The sequence below is a fragment of the Mobula hypostoma genome, chromosome 30, assembly GCF_963921235.1.
Source record: "Mobula hypostoma chromosome 30, sMobHyp1.1, whole genome shotgun sequence".
NCBI lineage: Eukaryota > Metazoa > Chordata > Chondrichthyes > Myliobatiformes > Myliobatidae > Mobula > Mobula hypostoma.
In genome coordinates this window covers 14496257-14515599 of record NC_086126.1, presented here as the reverse complement: position 1 = coordinate 14515599, position 19343 = coordinate 14496257, and the positions used below count along the sequence as shown (strand labels likewise).

At 50.0% G+C, this 19343-nt stretch overlaps 1 protein-coding gene across 2 annotated transcripts in view; it reads right to left on the bottom strand.

Annotated features, from left to right (window-relative positions):
* LOC134339755 (ribosomal protein S6 kinase alpha-5-like) overlaps nt 1-19343 on the bottom strand; it is a 48122-nt gene that overhangs the window by 26733 nt on the left and 2046 nt on the right. For both annotated transcript variants that reach the window (XM_063036520.1, XM_063036519.1), the window contains exons 2-4: nt 4519-4590; nt 2747-2965; nt 108-223 (exon numbers count right to left, since the gene is read on the bottom strand). In XM_063036520.1, coding sequence (XP_062892590.1) covers nt 108-223; nt 2747-2965; nt 4519-4590 — 407 coding nt within the window. The remainder of the gene's footprint in view (nt 1-107; nt 224-2746; nt 2966-4518; nt 4591-19343) is intronic.

Sequence of the window (19343 nt, the reverse complement as noted above, 5' to 3'; positions counted from 1 at the left end):
AAATGGGTCATCTAAGGTGGGATAGGTTTTGGGGAGACCTCTGCGATTGGGGTTCAAAGGATGGTGGAATCTGTACGCAGGCACAGTATTACACTATCAACACGTACCTTGTGGAGGTGTTCCAATGCGAGGACAATCTCTCCGATGTAGATACGAACATCTGCTTCAGAGAAATGGTCTCGTTGGTACAGATGGGTGAACATCTCTCCCCCACTCACATAATCTGTCAATGAAAGACACAGCATTGAACACTGGGGACACAGAGTGAAGCTCCCATTATTCCATCCCGTCACACTCTCTCCGGACACTTATGTTTGTGACACTTCTCACGCTCTGAAACTTTTCGATGATTTTCAGTTCCCTGGCCCCCACTGCTTTATTTTCACCATGGATGTCCAGTCCCTATATACTTCCATCTCCCATCAGGAAGGTCTCAAAGCTCCCCGCTTCTTTTTGGATTCCAGACCTAACCAGTTCCCCTCTACCACCACTCTGCTCCATCTAGTGGAATTAGTCCTTACTCTTAATAATTTCTCCTTTGGCTCTTCCCACTTCCTCCAAACTAAAGGTGTAGCTATGGGCACCCGTATGGGTCCTAGCTATGCCTGCCTTTTTGTTGGCTTTGTGGAACAATCTATGTTCCGAACCTATTCTGGTATCTGTCCCCCACTTTTCCTTCGCTACATCAACGACTGCATTGGCGCTGCTTCCCGCACGCATGCTGAGCTCGTTGACTTCATTAACTTTGCCTCCAACTTTCACCCTGTTCTCAAGTTTACCTGGACCATTTCTGACACCTCCCTCCTCTTTCTAGATCTTTCTGTCTCTATCTCTGGAGACAGCTTATCTACTGATGTCTACTATAAGCCTACTGACTCTCACAGCTATCTAGACTATTCCTCTTCTCACCCTGTCTCTTGCAAAAATGCCATCGCCTTCTCGCAATTCCTCCGTCTCCGCCGCATCTGCTCTCAGGATGAGGCTTTTCATTCCAGGATGAGGGAGATGTCCTCCTTTTTTAAAGAAAGGGGCTTCCCTTCCTCCACCATCAACTCTGCTCTCAAATGCATCTCCCCCATTTCACGCACATCTGCTCTCACTCCATCCTCCTGCCACCGCACTAGGAATAGGGTTCCCCTGGTCCTCACCTACCACCCCACCAGCCTCCGGGTCCAACATCTAATTCTCCGTAACTTCCGCCACCTCCAACGGAATCCCACCACTAAGCACATCTTTCCCTCCCCCCCTCTCTGCTTTCCGCAGGGATCATTCCCTACGCGACTCCCTTGTCCATTCGTCCCCCCCATTCCTCCCCACCGATCTCCCTCCTGGCACTTATCCAAGTAAGCGGAACAAGTGCTACACATGCCCTTACACTTCCTCCCTTACCACCATTCAGGGCCCCAAACAGTCCTTCCAGGTGAGGCATCACTTCACCTGTGAGTCGACTGGGGTGATATACTGTGTCCAGTGCTCCCGATGTGGCCTTTTATATATTGGCGAGACCCGATGCAGACTGGGAGACCGCTTTGCTGAACATCTACGCTCTGTCCGCCAGAGAAAGCAGGATCTCCCAGTGGCCACACATTTTAATTCCACATCCCATTCCCATTCTGACATGTCTATCACGGCCTCCTCTACTGTAAAAATGAAGCCACACTCAGGTTGGAGGAACAACACCTTATATTCTGTCTGGGTAGCCTCCAACCTGATGGCATGAACGTTGACTTCTCTAAACTTCCACTAATGCCCCACCTCCCCCTCATACCCCATCTGTTACTTATTTATTTATTTATACACACATTCTTTCTCTCTCTCTCCTTTTTCTCCCTCTGTCCCTCTGACTATACCCCTTGCCCATCCTCTGGGTTCCCCCCGACCTTTTCTTTCCCCCGGGCCTCCTGTCCCATGATCCTCTCATATCCCTTTTGCCAATCACCTGTCCAGCTCTTGGCTCCATCCCTCCCCCTCCCTCTCAAATCTCTTACTAGCTCTTCTTTCAGTTAGTACTGACGAAGGGTCTCGGCCTTTGTAGAGATGCTGCCTGGCCTGCTGCGTTCACCAGCAACTTTTATGTGTGTTACACTCTATCAGGGTCAGACACAGAGTGAAGCTCCCTCCACACCGTCCCATCACACACTCCCGGGGTCAGACACAGAGTGAAGCTCCCTCCACACCATCCCATCACACACTCCCAGGGTCAGACACAGAGTGAAGCTCCCTCCACACTGTCCCATCACACACTCCCGGGGTCAGTCACAGAGTGAAGCTCCCTCCACACCATCCCATCACACACTCCCGGGGTCAGACACAGAGTGAAACTCCCTCTACACCGTCCCATCACACACTCCCGGGGTCAGACACAGAGTGAAGCTCTGATCACACTCCTGGGACTCAAGTTAGACAGAGTCTCTTTTTTCATGTAGACGCATGTTTGTACGAACGTGTTTCTGTTTCAGTCAGTGACTGTGTGTACATTTCTCAATGTGTGTAAGTGTCAATGTGCTGTGTGAAGCTGTGTGTGTGTGTGTGTGTGTGTGTGTGTGTGTATCTGTGTGTGTCTGTGTATTTTTTATCCACCCCACTTTACCCTGTCCCCTCTGGGAGACCCGGAGGCTGAGGGGTGACAGACCCCGTGGGTCAGTAGCTGCCCGGTCTGAGGCCTGGATTATTGGTCTGGGGATTGGTGCCGTGGTGGGGGTTAGGGGGAGTGGCGTGACGTGACAGGACGTCGACCAGCACCCACCGAGGATGAGGTGGAGTTTGGCGTCCGTCTGGAAGGCGTAGTGCAGGGTGACGAGGAAGGGCGACTGGCGGATCTGCTCCAGGACGTGCCTCTCCGTCTTGGTGTGCTCCATCGTCTTGGCCTTCTGCACGATGGACGCCTTCTTCAGCACCTTCATGGCGAACAGCTTGCCCGCGTCGTGCCCGCTCACCTTCCGCACCAGGAACACCTTCCCGTAGGCTGAGGCACAGAGAGAGAGAGACCGTCCTGGTTAGATGACACTTGTTACCCTACTGTCGTCGAGATGAAGGAGGAAGGTTAAATTTGAAGGTAGAATACAAGGTTCATGGCAGGACCCTTCGCAGTGTGGAGAAACAGAGGGATCTTGAGGTCCAAGTCTGTAGATCCCTCTAAATTGGTAGGGTCATTAAGAAGGTGTATGGTGTGTTGGTCTTTATGAGTCAGGGGATTGAGTTCAAGAGCTGTGAATTAACGTGGCAGCTCTATAAAACCCTGGTTAGATCTCACTAGTATTGTGTTCAGTTCTGTTTGCCCCATTATAGGAAAGATGTGGAAGATTTAGAGAGGGTGTGGAGGAGATTCGCCAGGATGCTGCCTCGATTGGAGAGGGCGCAGAGGAGATTCACCAGGATGCTGCCCGGATTAGAGAGGGTGCAGAGGAGATTCACCACGGTGCTGCCCAGATTAGAGAGGGTGTGGAGGAGATTCGCCAGAGTGCTGCCCAGATTAGAGAGGGCGCGGAGGAGATTCACCAGGATGCTGCCCGGATTAGAGAGGGTGCAGAGGAGATTCGCCAGGATGCTGCCTGGATTAGAGAGGGTACGGAGGAGATTCGCCAGGACGCTGCCCGGATTAGAGAGGGTGTGAAGGAGACTCACCAGGACGCTGCCTGGATTAGAGAGGGTACGGAGGAGATTTGCCAGGATACTGCCCGGATTAGAGAGGGTGTGAAGGAGACTCACCAGGACGCTGCCTGGATTAGAGAGGGTACGGAGGAGATTTGCCAGGATACTGCCCGGATTAGAGAGGGTGCCTTATGAGGAAAGGTTGAGCGAGCGAGGGCTTTTCTCTTTGCAGAGGAGGAGGATGAGTCAATGGAGGTGTACAAGATGACAAGGCACAGATCGAGAGAACAGCTGGAAACTTTTTCCCCGGACGGAAGTAGCTAATATCAGGGGAGGGGGGCATAATTTTAAGGCGATTGGAGGAAAGTATAGGGGGGGAAGTCAGAGGCAAGTCCGTTACAAGGAGAGTGGTGGGTGTGTGGAACAGCCTGCCGGGGTGGTGGTCGAGGCAAAGACATTTGGGATATCTAGGAGGCTCCTAGTTGGACATGAGGATAAATGGAAAAATGGAGGGCGATGTGCGAGGGGAGGGTTGGATTGACCTTGGAGCAGGTCAAAGGGTCGGCACAACATCGTGGGCCGAAGGGCCTGTGCTCTGTTTCACTGCTCTGTGTTCTGGCGGCACCCCAAGGACACAACCCCCTCCCCCTTGAGCCCAGCGAGACATCTCCTGCCCAAAGCTGGCCCCGTTACAACATTGCCCCCACCCCAGTTCTCCCAGCCCACCGGCCAGATTGCCACCATCCCTGTACCCCTCTTGCACAGCCCCATCACTGTCCAAGTCTTCACCCGACCTGGGGCAGACGGCCCCGGAGACATTAGGTCCTGCCGTTCCCTGAGGTGATCTGATTGGATCTTCCCCCACCCCCCCCGCCAACCCAGAGTGAAATGCCCTCTGCACACGCTCCCTCCGAGCGGTAAACTCACCTCCCGTCCCCAGCACCTTGAGCAGTTCGAAGTTCTCCATGCCCACCTTCTCCGTGTGTCCCGTTAAGTTAGCTGCAGAGCGGAGGAAGAGCCGGGGGTTACTGCGTGGAAACTTGCTTTCAAATGACTCGCGCGCACGCACACACACACACACACACACACACACACACACAGTGCTCACAGACACAGACACACACAGACACAGACACACACACACAAACACAGAGTGCTCACAGACACAGAGACACACACACACACACACAGTGCTCACAGACACACACACACAGACACACACACACACACACACACACACACACACACACACAGAGTGCTCACAGACACAGAGACACAGACACACACACACAGAGTGCTCACAGACACAGAGACACACAGAGTGCTCACAGATACAGACACACACACACACACAGTGCTCACAGACACAGAAACACACACACAAACACACACACACACACACACATATACAAACACAGAGTGCTCACAGACAGACACACACACACACACAAACACAGAGTGCTCACAGACACAGACACACACACACACACCCACAGTGCTCACAGACACAGACACACACACAAACACAGAGTGCTCACAGACACAGACACACACACACACACACACAGAGTGCTCACAGACACACACACACACAGAGTGCTCACAGACACAGAGACACAGACACACACACACAGAGTGCTCACAGACACAGAGACACACAGAGTGCTCACAGATACAGACACACACACACACACAGTGCTCACAGACACAGAAACACACACACAAACACACACACACACACATATACAAACACAGAGTGCTCACAGACACACACACACAAACACAGTGCTCACAGACACAGAAACACACACACAAACACACACACACACACATATACAAACACAGAGTGCTCACAGACACAGACACACACACACACACACACACACACACACAGTGCTCACACACACACACACACACAGAGTGCTCACAGACACAGAGACACACACACACACACATACACACACACAGAGTGCTCACACACACACACACACACAAAAGACCATATACAGTGCCTTTAAAAACTACCCCCTTTGAAAGTTTTCATGTTTTATTGTTTTACAACATTGAATCACAGTGGAATTAATTTGGCTTTTTTTTACACTGATCAACAGAAAAAGACTCTTTTGTGTCAAAGTGAAACCAGATCTCTACAAAAAGATCTAAATTAATTGCAAATATAAAACACAAAATAGTTGATTGCATAATTACTCAGCCCCTTCAAGTCAGTATTTAGTAGATGCACCTTTGGCAGCAATTACAGCCTTGAGTCTGTGTGGATAGGTCTCTATCAGCTTTGCACATCTGAACACTGCAAGTTTCCCCCATTCTTCTTTACAAAACTGCTCAAGTTCTGTCAGATTGTATCGGGATTGTGAGTGAACAGCCCTTTTCAAGTCCAGCCACAAATTCTCAATTGGATTGAGGTCTGGACTCTGACTTGGCCACTCCAGGACATTAACTTTGTTGTTTTTAAACTATTCCTGCGTATCTTTGGCTTCACGTTTGGGGTCATTGTCTAGGCAGTTTACAGCTGAGCCATATTCTTTCCATTTCTTGATGATTGACTTAACTGTCCAAGGGACATTCAGTGACTTGGAAATTTTCTTGAATCCATCTCTTGTCCTTCCCGTAACATTTCCACGGAGTTGCTTGGAGTGTTCTTTTGTCTTCATGGTGTAGTTTTTGCCAGGATGCTGACTCACCAGCAGTTGGACCTTCCAGATCCAGGTGTATTTTTACCACAGTCAATTGAAACACCTTGACTGCACACAGGTCTCCAAAAACAGAATCAGAATCAGGTTTATTATCACCGGCATGTGTCGTGAAATTTATTAACTTAGCAGCAGCAGTTCAATACAATACATAGCCTAGCAGAGAAAAAAAAAATAAATAAATAAGTAAATCAATTTCAGTATTCGTATATTGAATAGATTAAAAATTGTGCAAAAACAGGAACAATATATATATTAAAAAAGTGAGGTATTGTTCAAGGGTTCAGTGTCCATTTAGGAATCGGACGGCAGAGGGGAAGAAGCTGTTCCTGAATCGCTGAGTGTGTGTCTTCAGGCTTCTGTACCTCCTACCTGATGGTAACAGTGAGAAAAGGGCATGTCCTGGGTGATGGAGGTCCTTAATAATAGTCGCTGCCTTTCTGAGACACCGGTCTTGAAAACGTCCTGGGTATTTTGTAGGCTAGTACCTAAGATGGAGCCGACTAAATTTACGACCCTCAGCAGCTTCTTTCGGTCCTGTGCAGTAGCCCCGCATACCAGACAGTGATGCAGCCTGTCAGAATGCTCTCCACAGTACATCTGTAGAAGTGTCTGGGTGTATTTGTTGACACGCCAAATCTCTTCAAACTCCTGATGAAGTATAGTCACTGTCTTGCCTTCTTTATAACTACATCAATATGTTGGGACCAGGTTAGATCCTCAGAGATCTTGACACCCAGGAACTTGAAACTGCTCACTCTCTCCACTTCTGATCCCTCTGTGAGGATTGGTATGTGCTCCTTCATCTTGTCCTTCCTGAAATCCACAATCAGCTCTTTCGTCTCACTGACGTTGAGTGCCAGGTTGTTGCTGTGGCACCATTCAACTAGTTGGCATATCTCACTCCTGTACGCCCTCTCGTCACCACCTGAGATTCTACCAACAATGGCTGTATCGTCAGCAAATTTATAAATGGAATTTGAGCTAGGCTTAGCCACACAGTCACGGGTATAGAGAGAGTAGAGCAGTGGGTTAAGCACACACCCGAGGTGCGCCAGTGTTGATCGTCAGCGAGGAGGAGATGTTATCACCAATCCGCACATATTGTGGTATTCCGGTTAGGAAGTCGAGGATCCAATTGCAGAGGGAGGTACAGAGGCCCAGGTTCTGTAACTTCTCAATCAGGATTGTGGGAATGACGGTGTTGAATGCTGAGCTATAGTCAATGAACAGCATCCTGACATAGGTGTTTGTGTTGTCCAGGTGGTCTAAAGCCGTGTGAAGAGCCATTGAGATTGCGTCTGCTGTTGACCTATTGTGGCGATAGGCAAACTACAAAGGGTCCAGGTCCTTGCTGAGGCAGGAGTTCAGTCTAGTCATGACCAACCTCTCAAAGCATTTCATCACCGTAGGCGTGAGTGCTACCAGGCGATAGTCATTAAGGCAGCCCACATTATTCTTCTCAGGCACTGGTATAATTGTTTTTTTTTTAAGCAAATGGGAACTTCTGCCGATAGCAGTTAGAGGTTGAAAATGTCCTTGAGTACTCCCACCAGTTGGTTGGCACAAGTTTTCAGAGCCTTACCAGGTACTCCATCGAGACCTTCTGCCTTGCGAGGGTTCACTCTCTTTAAAGGCAGCCTAACATCGGCCTCTGAGACAGAGATCACAGGGTCACCAGGTGCAACAGGGATCTTCACAGCTGTAGTTATATTCTCCCTTTCCAAGCGGGCATAGAAGGCTTTGAGATTATCTGGCAGTGAAGCATCGTTGCCAGTCATGCTATGGGGTTTTGCTTTGCAGGGAGTAACATCTTGCAAACCCTGCCTGAGTTGTCGTGCATCCGATGTCGCCTCCAAGCTCGTTCGAAATTGTCTCTTTGCCTTTGAAATAGCCCTCCGCAAATCATACCTGGTTTTCTGGTACAGGCCTGGGTTGCCAGCCTTGAATGCCACAGATCTGGCCTTCAGCAGACGACGTACCTCCTGGTTCATCCACGGCTTTTGGTTTGGGAATGTACAGTCAGTCTTTGTAGGCACACACTCATCCACGAGGGTTTTAATGAAGTCGGTAACAACTGCAGCATCCTCTATCCAGATTCAAAGATGAATCCATGAATACAGTCCAGTCCACCGATTCAAAGCAGTCCTGTGCTTCCCTTGCCCAAACCTTCGTGCTCCCCGCTACTGGTCTAATTATGTGACTTTGAAAACCAATTGGCTGCACCAGTGATGATTTGCTGTGTCGTATTAAAGGGGGTGAATACTTATACAATCAATTATGTTGTGTTTTGTATTTGTAATTAATTTAGATCACTTTGTAGAGATCAGTTTTCACTTTGACATGAAAGAGTCTTTTTCTGTTGATCAGTGTCAAAAAAGCCAAATTAAATCCTGTGTGATTTAATGTTATGAAACAATAAACAAGAAAACTTTCAATGGAAGGGGGTGGGCGGGCGGGGGCAACCCTTTTAATCGGCACTGCACGTATGTGTAAACACACACACACACACACACACACACACACACACACACACTCTCTTTCATACATTCTGGGTGATGGGACTGTAGACCCTCAGTTAGGAGAACGAGAGGAAATCTCATTGAAGCAAAAGAAGAGGACAAGACCCAACAAGTCAGGCAGAAACCTCGTTATTCTATATATAACCCCCTGAACCCCTGGATTAAATCCCAGTCTGTAACCCCCTCCCAGGGATCTGTTATTCTATATATAAACCCCCTGAACCCCTGGATTAAATCCCAGTCCATAATCCACTCCCAGGGATCTGTTATTCTATATATAAACCCTCTGAACCCCTGGATTAAATCCTAGTCAATAATCCACTCCCAGGGATCTGTTATTCTATATATAAACCCCCTGAACCCCTGGATTAAATCCCAGTCCATAATCCACTCCCAGGGATCTATTATTCTATATATAAACTCCCTGAACCCCTGGGATTAGATCCCAGTTTGTAATTTACTCCCAGGGACAGTGTCCTATAGTCATAGAAAAGTACAGCACAGAAATAGGCCCTTCATCCCATCTAGTCCATTCTATCTTTCCTTATAACTCAGATCCTCCAGACCCAGCAACATCCTTGTAAATTTTCCCAGTTCTCTTTCAACCTTATTTCCTGTAGGTAGGTGACCAAAACTGCACACAATACCCCAAATTAGGCCTCACCAATGTCTTATACAACTTCAACATAACATCCCATTTCCTGGGGTCAATACTTTGATTTACACCCGTACATGGAATGCATAGAAAGTGCTCATTTTAAGGTCCAAGGCACTTGGATGGGTACATTTGGGATCTAGAGGGATGTAGGCCAAATGCGGGCGAACGGGCCTGGCTGGGGTAGGAATCCTGGTCGGCAGACACCAGTGGGGCCTGTTCCCATGCTGTGTGAATCTACGACTTCAAAGGCCACCAGACATTCTGCAGGAAGATGAGTGGCACCTTGGGCTCCGTTGTAGCGGGGAGGAGGGGGAGGATTGGACTTAGAAATACTTTTATACTTTATTGTCGCCAAACAATTGGTACTAGAACATACAATCATCACGGCGATATTTGATTCTGCGCTTCCCGCTCCCTGGATTACAAATATTAAATATTAAAAATAGTAAAACTACTTAAAATTATGAAATATTAAAAATTTAAATTATAAATCATAAATAGAAAATAGAAAAATGGGAAGTAAGGTGGTGCAAAAAAACCGAGAGGCAGGTCCGGATATTTGGAGGGTACGGCCCAGATCCGGGTCAGGATCCGTTCAGCAGTCTTATCACAGTTGGAAAGAAGCTGTTCCCAAATCTGGCCGTACGAGTCTTCAAGCTCCTGAGCCTTCTCCCGGAGGGAAGAGGGACGAAAAATGTATTGGCTGGGTGGGTCGTGTCCTTGATTATCCTGGCAGCACTGCTCCGACAGCGTGCGGTGTGAAGTGAGTCCAAGGACGGAAGATTGGTTTGTGTGATGTGCTGCACCATGTTCACGATCTTCTGCAGCTTCTTCCGGTCTTGGACAGGACAACTTCCATACCAGGTTGTGATGCACCCCAGAAGAATGCTTTCTACGGTGCATCTATAAAAATTTGTGAGGGTTTTAGGGGACAGGCCAAATTTCCTTAGTTTTCTCAGGAAGTAAAGGCGCTGGTGGGCCTTCTTGGCAGTGAACTAAGGCGGTTATTCTGAATGCTGTCCAGGCTACAGTTGGGTCCCTTTATTAGAAATCTACAACACATTACAGGCCCTTCGGCCCACAATGTTGTGCCGACCATGTAACCTACTCTAGAAACTGTCTAGAATTTCCCTACCGCATAGCCCTCTATTTTTCTAAGGTCCATGTACCTATCTAAGAGTCTCTTAAAAAACTCTATTGTATCCACTTCCACCACCATTGCCGGCAGCCCATTCCACACACCCACTACTCTCTGTGTGAAATCCCCTCTGAATCCATTTCCAAGCACCTTAAAACTGTGCCCTCTCGTGCTAGCCATTTCAACTCTGGGAAAAAGCCTCTGACTATCCACACGATCAATGCCTCTCATCATCCTATATACCTCTATCAGGTCACCTCTCATCCTCCGCCGCTCCAAGGAGAAAAGGCCGAGTTCACTCAGTCTATTCTCATAAGGCATGCTCCCCAATCCAGGCAACATCCTTGTAAATCTCCTCTGCACTCTTCCTATGGTTTCCACATCCTTCCTGTAGTGAGGCGACCAGAACTGAGCACAGTACTCCAAGTGGGGTCTGACCAGGGTCCTATATAGCTGCAACATTACCTCACAGATTACCAGTCTGGTCTTCCAGAGGACCAATTCTGTCCCTTGCAATCCACTTGCTCTTAACAGAGCTGCAGAATCCCTTCGGATTCTCCTTTACCTTGTCTGCTAGAGCAACCCTCCTGCCTTCTTTTGCCCCCCCCTGGTTTCCTTCCTAAGTGTTCTCTTGTACTTCTTAAACTCCATAAGCACCTCATTTGTTCCTACCTGCTGTGTACCTCCTCCTTTTTATTTCTTATCCAGGGCCTCAATATCTCTTGAAAACCAACGTTCCCTGCACCCTGTTACCTTTACCTTTCATTCTGACAGGAACGTACAAGCCTTTGTACTCTCAAAATTTCACTTTTGAAGGCCTCCCACTTACCAAGTACACCTTTGCCAGAAAACAGCCCGTCCCAATCCACTCTTGCTAGATCCTTTCTGATATCATCCAGATTGGCCTTTCTCCAGTTTAGAATTTCAACCCAAGGATCAGACCAATCCTTTTTGCATAACTACTTTGAAACTAATAACATTATGATCGCTGGATGCAAAGTGTTCTCCTGCGCAAACTTCTGTCACCTGCCCTGCCCCATTCGCCAATAGATCAAATATTGTACACACCACTCTCTCTCATTGGGACTTCTACGTACTGATTGAAGAAACTTTCCTGAACACATTTGGCAAACTCTATCCCATCTAGTCCTTTTACAGTATGGGATTCCCAGTCAATATGTGGAAAGTTAAAATCACCAACTATCACAACCTAATGTTTCTTGTAACCATATAATATAACCATGTAACAATTACAGCATGGAAACAGGCCATCTTGGTCCTTCTAGTCCGTGCCGAACTCTTACCCTATCCTAGTCCCACCGACCTGCACTCAGCCCATAACCCTCCATACCTTTCCTGTCCATATATCTATCCAATTTAACTTTAAATGACAACATAGAACCTGCCTCTACCACTTCTGCTGGAAGCTCCTTCCACACAGCTACCACTCTCTGAGTAAAGAAGTTCCCCCTCATGTTACCCCTAAACTTTTGCCCTTTAACTCTCAACTCATGTCCTCTTGTTTGAATCTCCCCCACTCTCAATGGAAAAATCCTATCCACGTCAACTCTACAGTCTGCGATCCCATGGACTACTGTTGGGTGGCCTGTAATTTACCCCCATTAATATGGTTATACCTTTCTTATTCCTCAGTTCCACTCCCTAAAGCCTCACTAGACAAGTTCCCCTTATAATCCATTCCAAAACTCTGGATTAGATCCCAGCCTGTAACCCACTCCCTGGGATAGAAACATAGAAAACCTACAGCACAATACTGGCCCTTAGGTCCACAGAGCTGTGCCGAACATGTCCTTACCTTAGAAATTACCTAGGCTTTGGAAATAGCCTAGGCTATTTTTCTGAGCTCCATGTACCAATCCAGGAGTCTCTTAAAAGACCCTATCGAATCGTCCTCCACAACCATTCCACGCACTCACCACCCTCTGCGTGGAAAACTTACCCCTGACATCTCCTTTGTACCTACTTCCAAGCACCTTAAAACTGTGCCCTCTCTTGCTAGCCATTTCAGCCCTGGGGAAAAGCCTCTGATTATCCACACGATCAATGCCTCTCGTCATCCTATACACCTCTATCAGGTCACCTCTCATCCTCCGTCGCTCCAAGGAGAAAAGGCCGAGTTCACTCAACCTATTCTCATAAGGTGTGCTCCCCAATCCAGGCAACATCCTTGTAAATCTCCTCTGCACCCTTCCTATAGTTTCCACATCCTTCCTGTAGTGAGGCGACCAGAACTGAGCACAGTACTCCAAGTGGGGTCTGACCAGGGTCCTATATAGCTGCAACATTACCTCTCGGCTCTTAAACACAGTCCCACGATTGATGAAGGCCAATGCACCGTATGCTTTCTTAACCACAGAGTCAACCTACACAGCAGCTTTGAGTGTCTTACGGACTTGGACCCCAAGATCCCTCTGATCCTCCACACTGCCAAGATTCTTACCATTAATACTACATTCTGCCATCATATTTGACCTACCAAAATTAACCACTTCACACTTATCTGGGTTGAACTCCATCTGCCACTTCTCAGCCCAGTTTTGCATCCTGTCAATGTCCTGTTGTAACCTCTGGCAGCCCCCCACACTATCCACAACACCCCCAACCTTTGTGTCATCAGCAAATTTACTAACCCATCCCTCCACTTCCTCATCCAGGTCATTTATAAAAATCACAAAGAGTAGGGGTCCCAGAACAGATCCCTGAGGCACACCACTGGTCACCGGCCTCCATGCAGAATATGACCCGTCTACAACCACTCTTTGCCTTCTGTGGGCAAGCCAGTTCTGGATCCACAAAGCAATGTCCCCTTGGATCCCACGCCTCCTTACTTTCTCAATAAATCTTACATGGGGTACCTTATCAAATGCCTTGCTGAAATCCATATACACTACATCTACTGCTCTACCTTCATCAACGTGTTCAGTCACATCCTCAAAAAATTCTATCAGGCTCGTAAGGCACGACCTGCCTTTGACAAAGCAGAATCCGTAATTCTATACATAAATCCCCTCATCCCTGGATTAGATCCCGGCCTGTAACCCGCTCCCGGGGGGGGATCTGTTATTCTACATACAAACCTATTCCCAAAACTCCAGATTAGATCCCAGCCTGTAACCCACTTCCAGGATCTGTTATTCTCTATACAAACGCCCTGAATCCCGGGATTCGGTCCCAGCCTGTAACCCGAAGTCAGATACCTGCTGGGAACGTGATGGACCCAGGGCCGTAAACCTACAGGATGTGTTTCAACTGAAGTGCAACCGACATTATTTTCCCCCAAAGCGTCTTCCCCGTGTTTTCAGTTCTGGCATCGACCCCTGCCGGATGGCACTCCCCACCCCAGGAACAGTGAGGGGGACGGACTATCTCAAGCTCCCATCCCCAACACAGCCAACTCAGGACGCTCAGGATTAAATCAGGAGGGGCAAACCCCAGGTTTGCCCATAACTGGGAGTGGACTTGTCGAGGCCTAACAGAATCAGGTCTAATATCTCTGACGTAGGACGTGAAATTTGTGGTTTTGCAGCAGTCGTATAGAGCAAGACACAAAAAAAAACTCTTAAGTTACAAAATAGATAAATCGTCCAAACGTTACAGAGTTATACCACACAGAAACAGGCTTTTCGGCCTAGCCGGTTCACGCCAAACCAGCTTCCCCATCTAAACTAGTTCCACTTGCCCACTTTTGGTTCATTTGCCTTCAAACCTTTCCTATCCATTAATCTGCCCCACTACCTGCCCCAACCAGCTCGTTCCCTCGACACAACATCCTCTGTGTGAAAAACTTGCCCTGTAAATTGTCCCCTTCTGGCCTTCAACCTCTGCCCTCTAGCCCTTGATTCCAAGGTTCAAAAGTCCAAAGTACGTTTACCATCCATGCAACCTTGCGGGCAGCCTCAGAGCAAGAAACCCAAAAGAACCCAATCTTTTGGAAAAAAGACCGACACCCGGTGCGCAGACAGAGAAAGAAAGAAACAAACAAATTGTGCCAACCACAAAAGGAAGAGGCAGCATTCCGAAAGAAAGTGAGTCCATAGGCACGAAGCCCAGAGCAGCCGGGGAAGGGCCAAAGCCTCAGTCTCGGGTCATCACAGAACCCTGGGGGGTGGGGGGAGTGGAAGTCGTGTATCCTGGGACCAGTCCACACTTGGGGGTGTCTGGGCCCTTGTCTGAGAAAGAGTGTGCTGCCAATGGAGAGGGTTGGCAAAGGTGAGCCCGGGAATAAAAGGGTTAGATATGAGGTGGGCCTGTCCTCGATAGCGTTCCGAAGGACGGAGGGGGGGGGCTGTTTGTTCGTTCAGTTATTGAGGGGCAGCACAGATTCAGCACCAGCCCACCCCGGCCCAGTCACGGGACAATTTACAGCGGCCAATTAACCTGCCGACCGGCGCGGCTTTAGACCGCTGGAGGAAACCGGAGCGCCCGGCGGTGGGGGGGGGGAACCTACGCGGTCACGGGGTGGGGGTGGGGGTAGGAGAACGTACCAACCCCTCACGGGCAGAGCCGGGAATCGAACCCGGGTCGCCGGCACCGCGAACCCTGGTGCTGACCGCCGCGCCACCATAACGAAGCATATTGAAACCGGATCCGTTATAGCGGGCGTGGAGGAGGTGTTTCCCACGGTGGAGGGGGTGGAATCTAGGGCCAGAGGGCACAGCCTCAGGCCACTTAGAAGGGAGAGGAGGAGGAATTTTGTCCGCCGGAGGGCGGCGGATCCGTGGAAATTGTTGCCACGGCTGTGGAGGCCGGTCATTAAGGTGGAGGTTCAGAGGTGTTTGTTTGCTGATGGGGTTAACAGTGATGGGGAGGAAGGAGCTCAGATAATGAATCAGCCATTATTGACGGGTGGGGCAGCCTCGTTTGGATGGATGGTCTAATTCGGTTCCTCTGTTGTATGATCTAACTACCTGGTTCAGACAGATTTCTGCAAACCAGGCCCAGTATCAGGCTGCAGGCCCGGCCTTACACGACCTACAGTCTGCACACCATCCACCGGGCCACTCCTGCTCCCGGACGACCGTCCTGAGCTGATCCCGGCTGGGAGTCCCTCCGCCGGCTTGGGTGCCCGAGCAAGCCGGACACATCCCAGCCCCCACCGGAATTTTGGCATCCCACCCCAACTGCGGATCAGGCAAAACAACTTCTGGGAGGAGATTCAGTCCGGAATGATGGTAGGGGGAGGAGCGGAGGGAGGGGAGGGGGAGGGAACCGGAGGGAGAGAAGGGGAGAAGATGGAGGAGAGGGGAGGGGAGAAAGGGGAGGGCAGAAAAGAGGAGGGAGAGGAGTGGAGAGGAGGGAGGGATGGAGAGGAAGGAGAGGGGCGAGAAGAGGAGGGGTGAGGAGGGGAGGGGAGAAAGAGGAGGGAAGAAGAGAGGAGGGAGGGGAGCAAGAGGAAGGAGGTGGGGGAAGGGAGAGGAGGGAGATGAGGGGAGAGGAGGGGAAGGGGAGAGGAAGGGGAGGGGAGAGGAAGGGGAGGGGAGGGGAGGGGAAGGGGGAGGGGGAGGGGAAGGGGGTGAGGGAGAGGAGGGAGATGAGGGGAGAGGAGGGGAAGGGGAGGGGAGAAGAGGGAGGGGAGCAAGAGGAGGGAGATGGAGGAGAAGAGGGGAAGGGGGGAGGAGAGAGGAGCAAGGTGATTCGGTTACATTCGGCCTGGTTTGTCCTGGGTGGGAATGGGACTCTTGGCAGGAAGCTCCCGCGTTCCTCCCACAGATACGCCTGAGGGAGGCCCAGGAGCCCCTCCCTTCCCTTCCCCTGCCTGCACCGGAGGTACATTAGACAACAGAGCTGGAGGAGGCAACACTCACGTCCCCAGCAGCCCTTCCTGTCAGACGCTGCCCCACCCTCACCCTCCCAACGTGACTCAGCAGGGCAGAGGATAGCTGACAGAGTTCACAAGGTGAGTAGCGAGAGGTGGGGCGAGGAGGGAGGGGGACGGTGGAGGGAAGGAGGAGGGTCAGAGAGAGTGGAGAGAGGGGATGGAGGGGGAGGGGGATGGAGGAGGGAGGGGATGGAGGAGGGGGATGGAGGGGGGAGAGGGGATGGAGGAGGGTCAGTGAGAGGGAAAGAGAGGGGGTGTGGGGATACAGGGGGATTTGAGAGAGTATAAAGGAGGGGGAGAGGGGAGGAGGGAGAATGGGAAAGGGAGTGGAAAGGATACAGTCAGAGAGCGAGAGAGATTAGATTAGATTAGAGCAGGGATAAAGGAGAGAGACAGAGAGAAGAGGGAGGACAAGGAATGTGAGAGACAAGAGACACAGGACAGACTGACTGACTCGTTCTCTCTCTCTCTCTCACACACACTCTCTCTCTCTCACACACACAGTCTCTCTCTCACACACACAATCTCTGTCTCTCTCTCACCCGCACACACAATCTCTCTCTCACCAGCACACACAATCTCTCTCTCACCGACACACACAATCTCTCTCTCACCCACACACAATCTCTCTCTCACCAGCACACACAATCTCTCTCTCACCGACACACACAATCTCTCTCTCACCCACACACAATCTCTCTCTCACCGACACACACAATCTCTCTCTCACCCACACACACAATCTCTCTCTCACCGACACACACAATCTCTCTCTCTCTCAGACACACATCTCTCTCCCTCACACACACACAATCTCTCTCTCTCTCAGACACACATCTCTCTCCCTCACACACACACGCTCTTTCACACACACACACACACACAATCAATCTCTCTCTTGCACACACAAACGTGATCTGTCTCTCACACAGTCTCTCTCACATGCACAATCTCTCACAAACACATGCACACAATCTCTCCCTCCCTCTCACACAGACATTCATGCACACACACACACACATTGACACTCACACAACCACACATGTTTCTGTGTGTGTGGTCTTTCTGACTATCCAAGGCATCACACCTTGACTGACAACCCAGTGGCCGAGTTTAGCTCTGACCGCATCACCCATGGACAGCGGGGGCTGTGGGGTCAAAGGGCAGGAAGGATCAAAGGACCGAGACCAACCGCGGGACAGCTACACGGAGGACCGAATGGCGTTCGATCCTATTTTCTACATTTTCATGTTTGCCTGTGACCCCCATCCCGTGGACCAACAATAACGTTCTAATCAACACACACAAAGCGCTGGCGGAACTCAGCAGGTAGGGCAGCGGCTATGGCGGGGGAATAAACAGTCGACGTTTCGGACCGAGAGCCTTTGTCAGGACTGAGAAGGAAGGGGGACGATACCGGAATTGAAAAGGTGGAGGGGGTGGGATGGAGGCTGGCTGGACGGTGATGGGTGAACCCAGGTGGGTGGAAAGGTCAAGGGCTGGAGAGGAGGGGATCTGATAGGAGAGGAGAGTGGATCAGAGGAGAAAGGGAAGGAAGAGGAGACCCAGAATGATAGGCAGGCAAGAAGAGACAAGAGTAGGGAACAGGAGAAGAGGAGAGGGATTTTTATTTTAAAAAACAGGAAGGAGAAATTGATTTTCATGCCATCAGGTTGGAGGCGACCCAGACGGAATATGAGGTGTTGCTCCTCCACCTCATCATGTGGCCTCATCGTGGCGCGAGAGGAGGCCGTGGACCGACATGTCAGAACCGGCAGTGGGAATGGGAACAACGACGTCTGGCCACTGGGAACTCATTCGTAAGGCCAGTGATGTTGTGGGGATGGAACTGGACTCTGTGACGGTGGTGTCTGAAAAGAGGATGCTGTCTAAGTTGCATGCCATCTTGGACAATGTCTCCCATCCACTACATAATGGACTGGGTGGGCACAGGAGTACATTCAGCCAGAGACTCATTCCACTGAGATGCAACACAGAGCGTCATAGGAAGTCATTCCTGCCTGTGGCCATCAAACTTTACAACTCCTCCCTTGGAGGGTCAGACACCCTGAGCCAATAGGCTGGTCCTGGACTTATTCCCTGGCATAATTTACATATTACAATTTAACTATTTATGGTTTTATTACTATTTAATTATTTATGGTGCAACTGTAATGAAAACCAATTTCCCCCGGGATCGATGAAGTATGACCATGACTATGAAGTACTGCTTTTGGCGGATGGCGGGGAGGTGCTGAATGGAGATCCTACGTTGACATGGATAGAGTGGTCAGCCAGGGCTTGTTCCCCAGGGAAACGCCAGAGGTCATCCCTTTAAGGTCTCTGGAGGAAAGTGGGGAAGGGGGTTGGGGGGAGGAGTGTCAGAGGAGTTTGTTTTAGCGCAGTGGTAGGTGCCTGAAACACAACTCTCACAAAATGCTGGGGGAACTCAGCAGACCAGGCAAGGTCTGTGGAAAAGAGGGAACAGACCATTCGGCAGGACTGGGGAGGGAGGGGGAAAGAGTCGGAGTAAGAAGATGGAGGGAGGGGAGAACAAAGTACAGGGTGGCGGGTGATAGGTGAAACCGGGAGGGGGGGGGAAGTCGATTGGTGAAAGAGATACAGGGCTGGTGAAGGGGGGATCTGACAGGAGAGGACAGAAGGCCAGGGAAGGAAGGGGAGGGGGACGAGCACCAGAGGGAGGTGATGGGCAGAGAAATGGGAATGCGGAATGGTGAAGGAGGGGAAGGGCAATTACTGGAAGTTCAAGAAATCGATGTTGATTCCATCGGACAACCTGCCAGGCAGTGAAGGCGAATGCATTGGGAACGCTGAAGAATGATAGAGAAATGGGGAGCTGGGTGGGAGGGAAGGGACAGGTTGA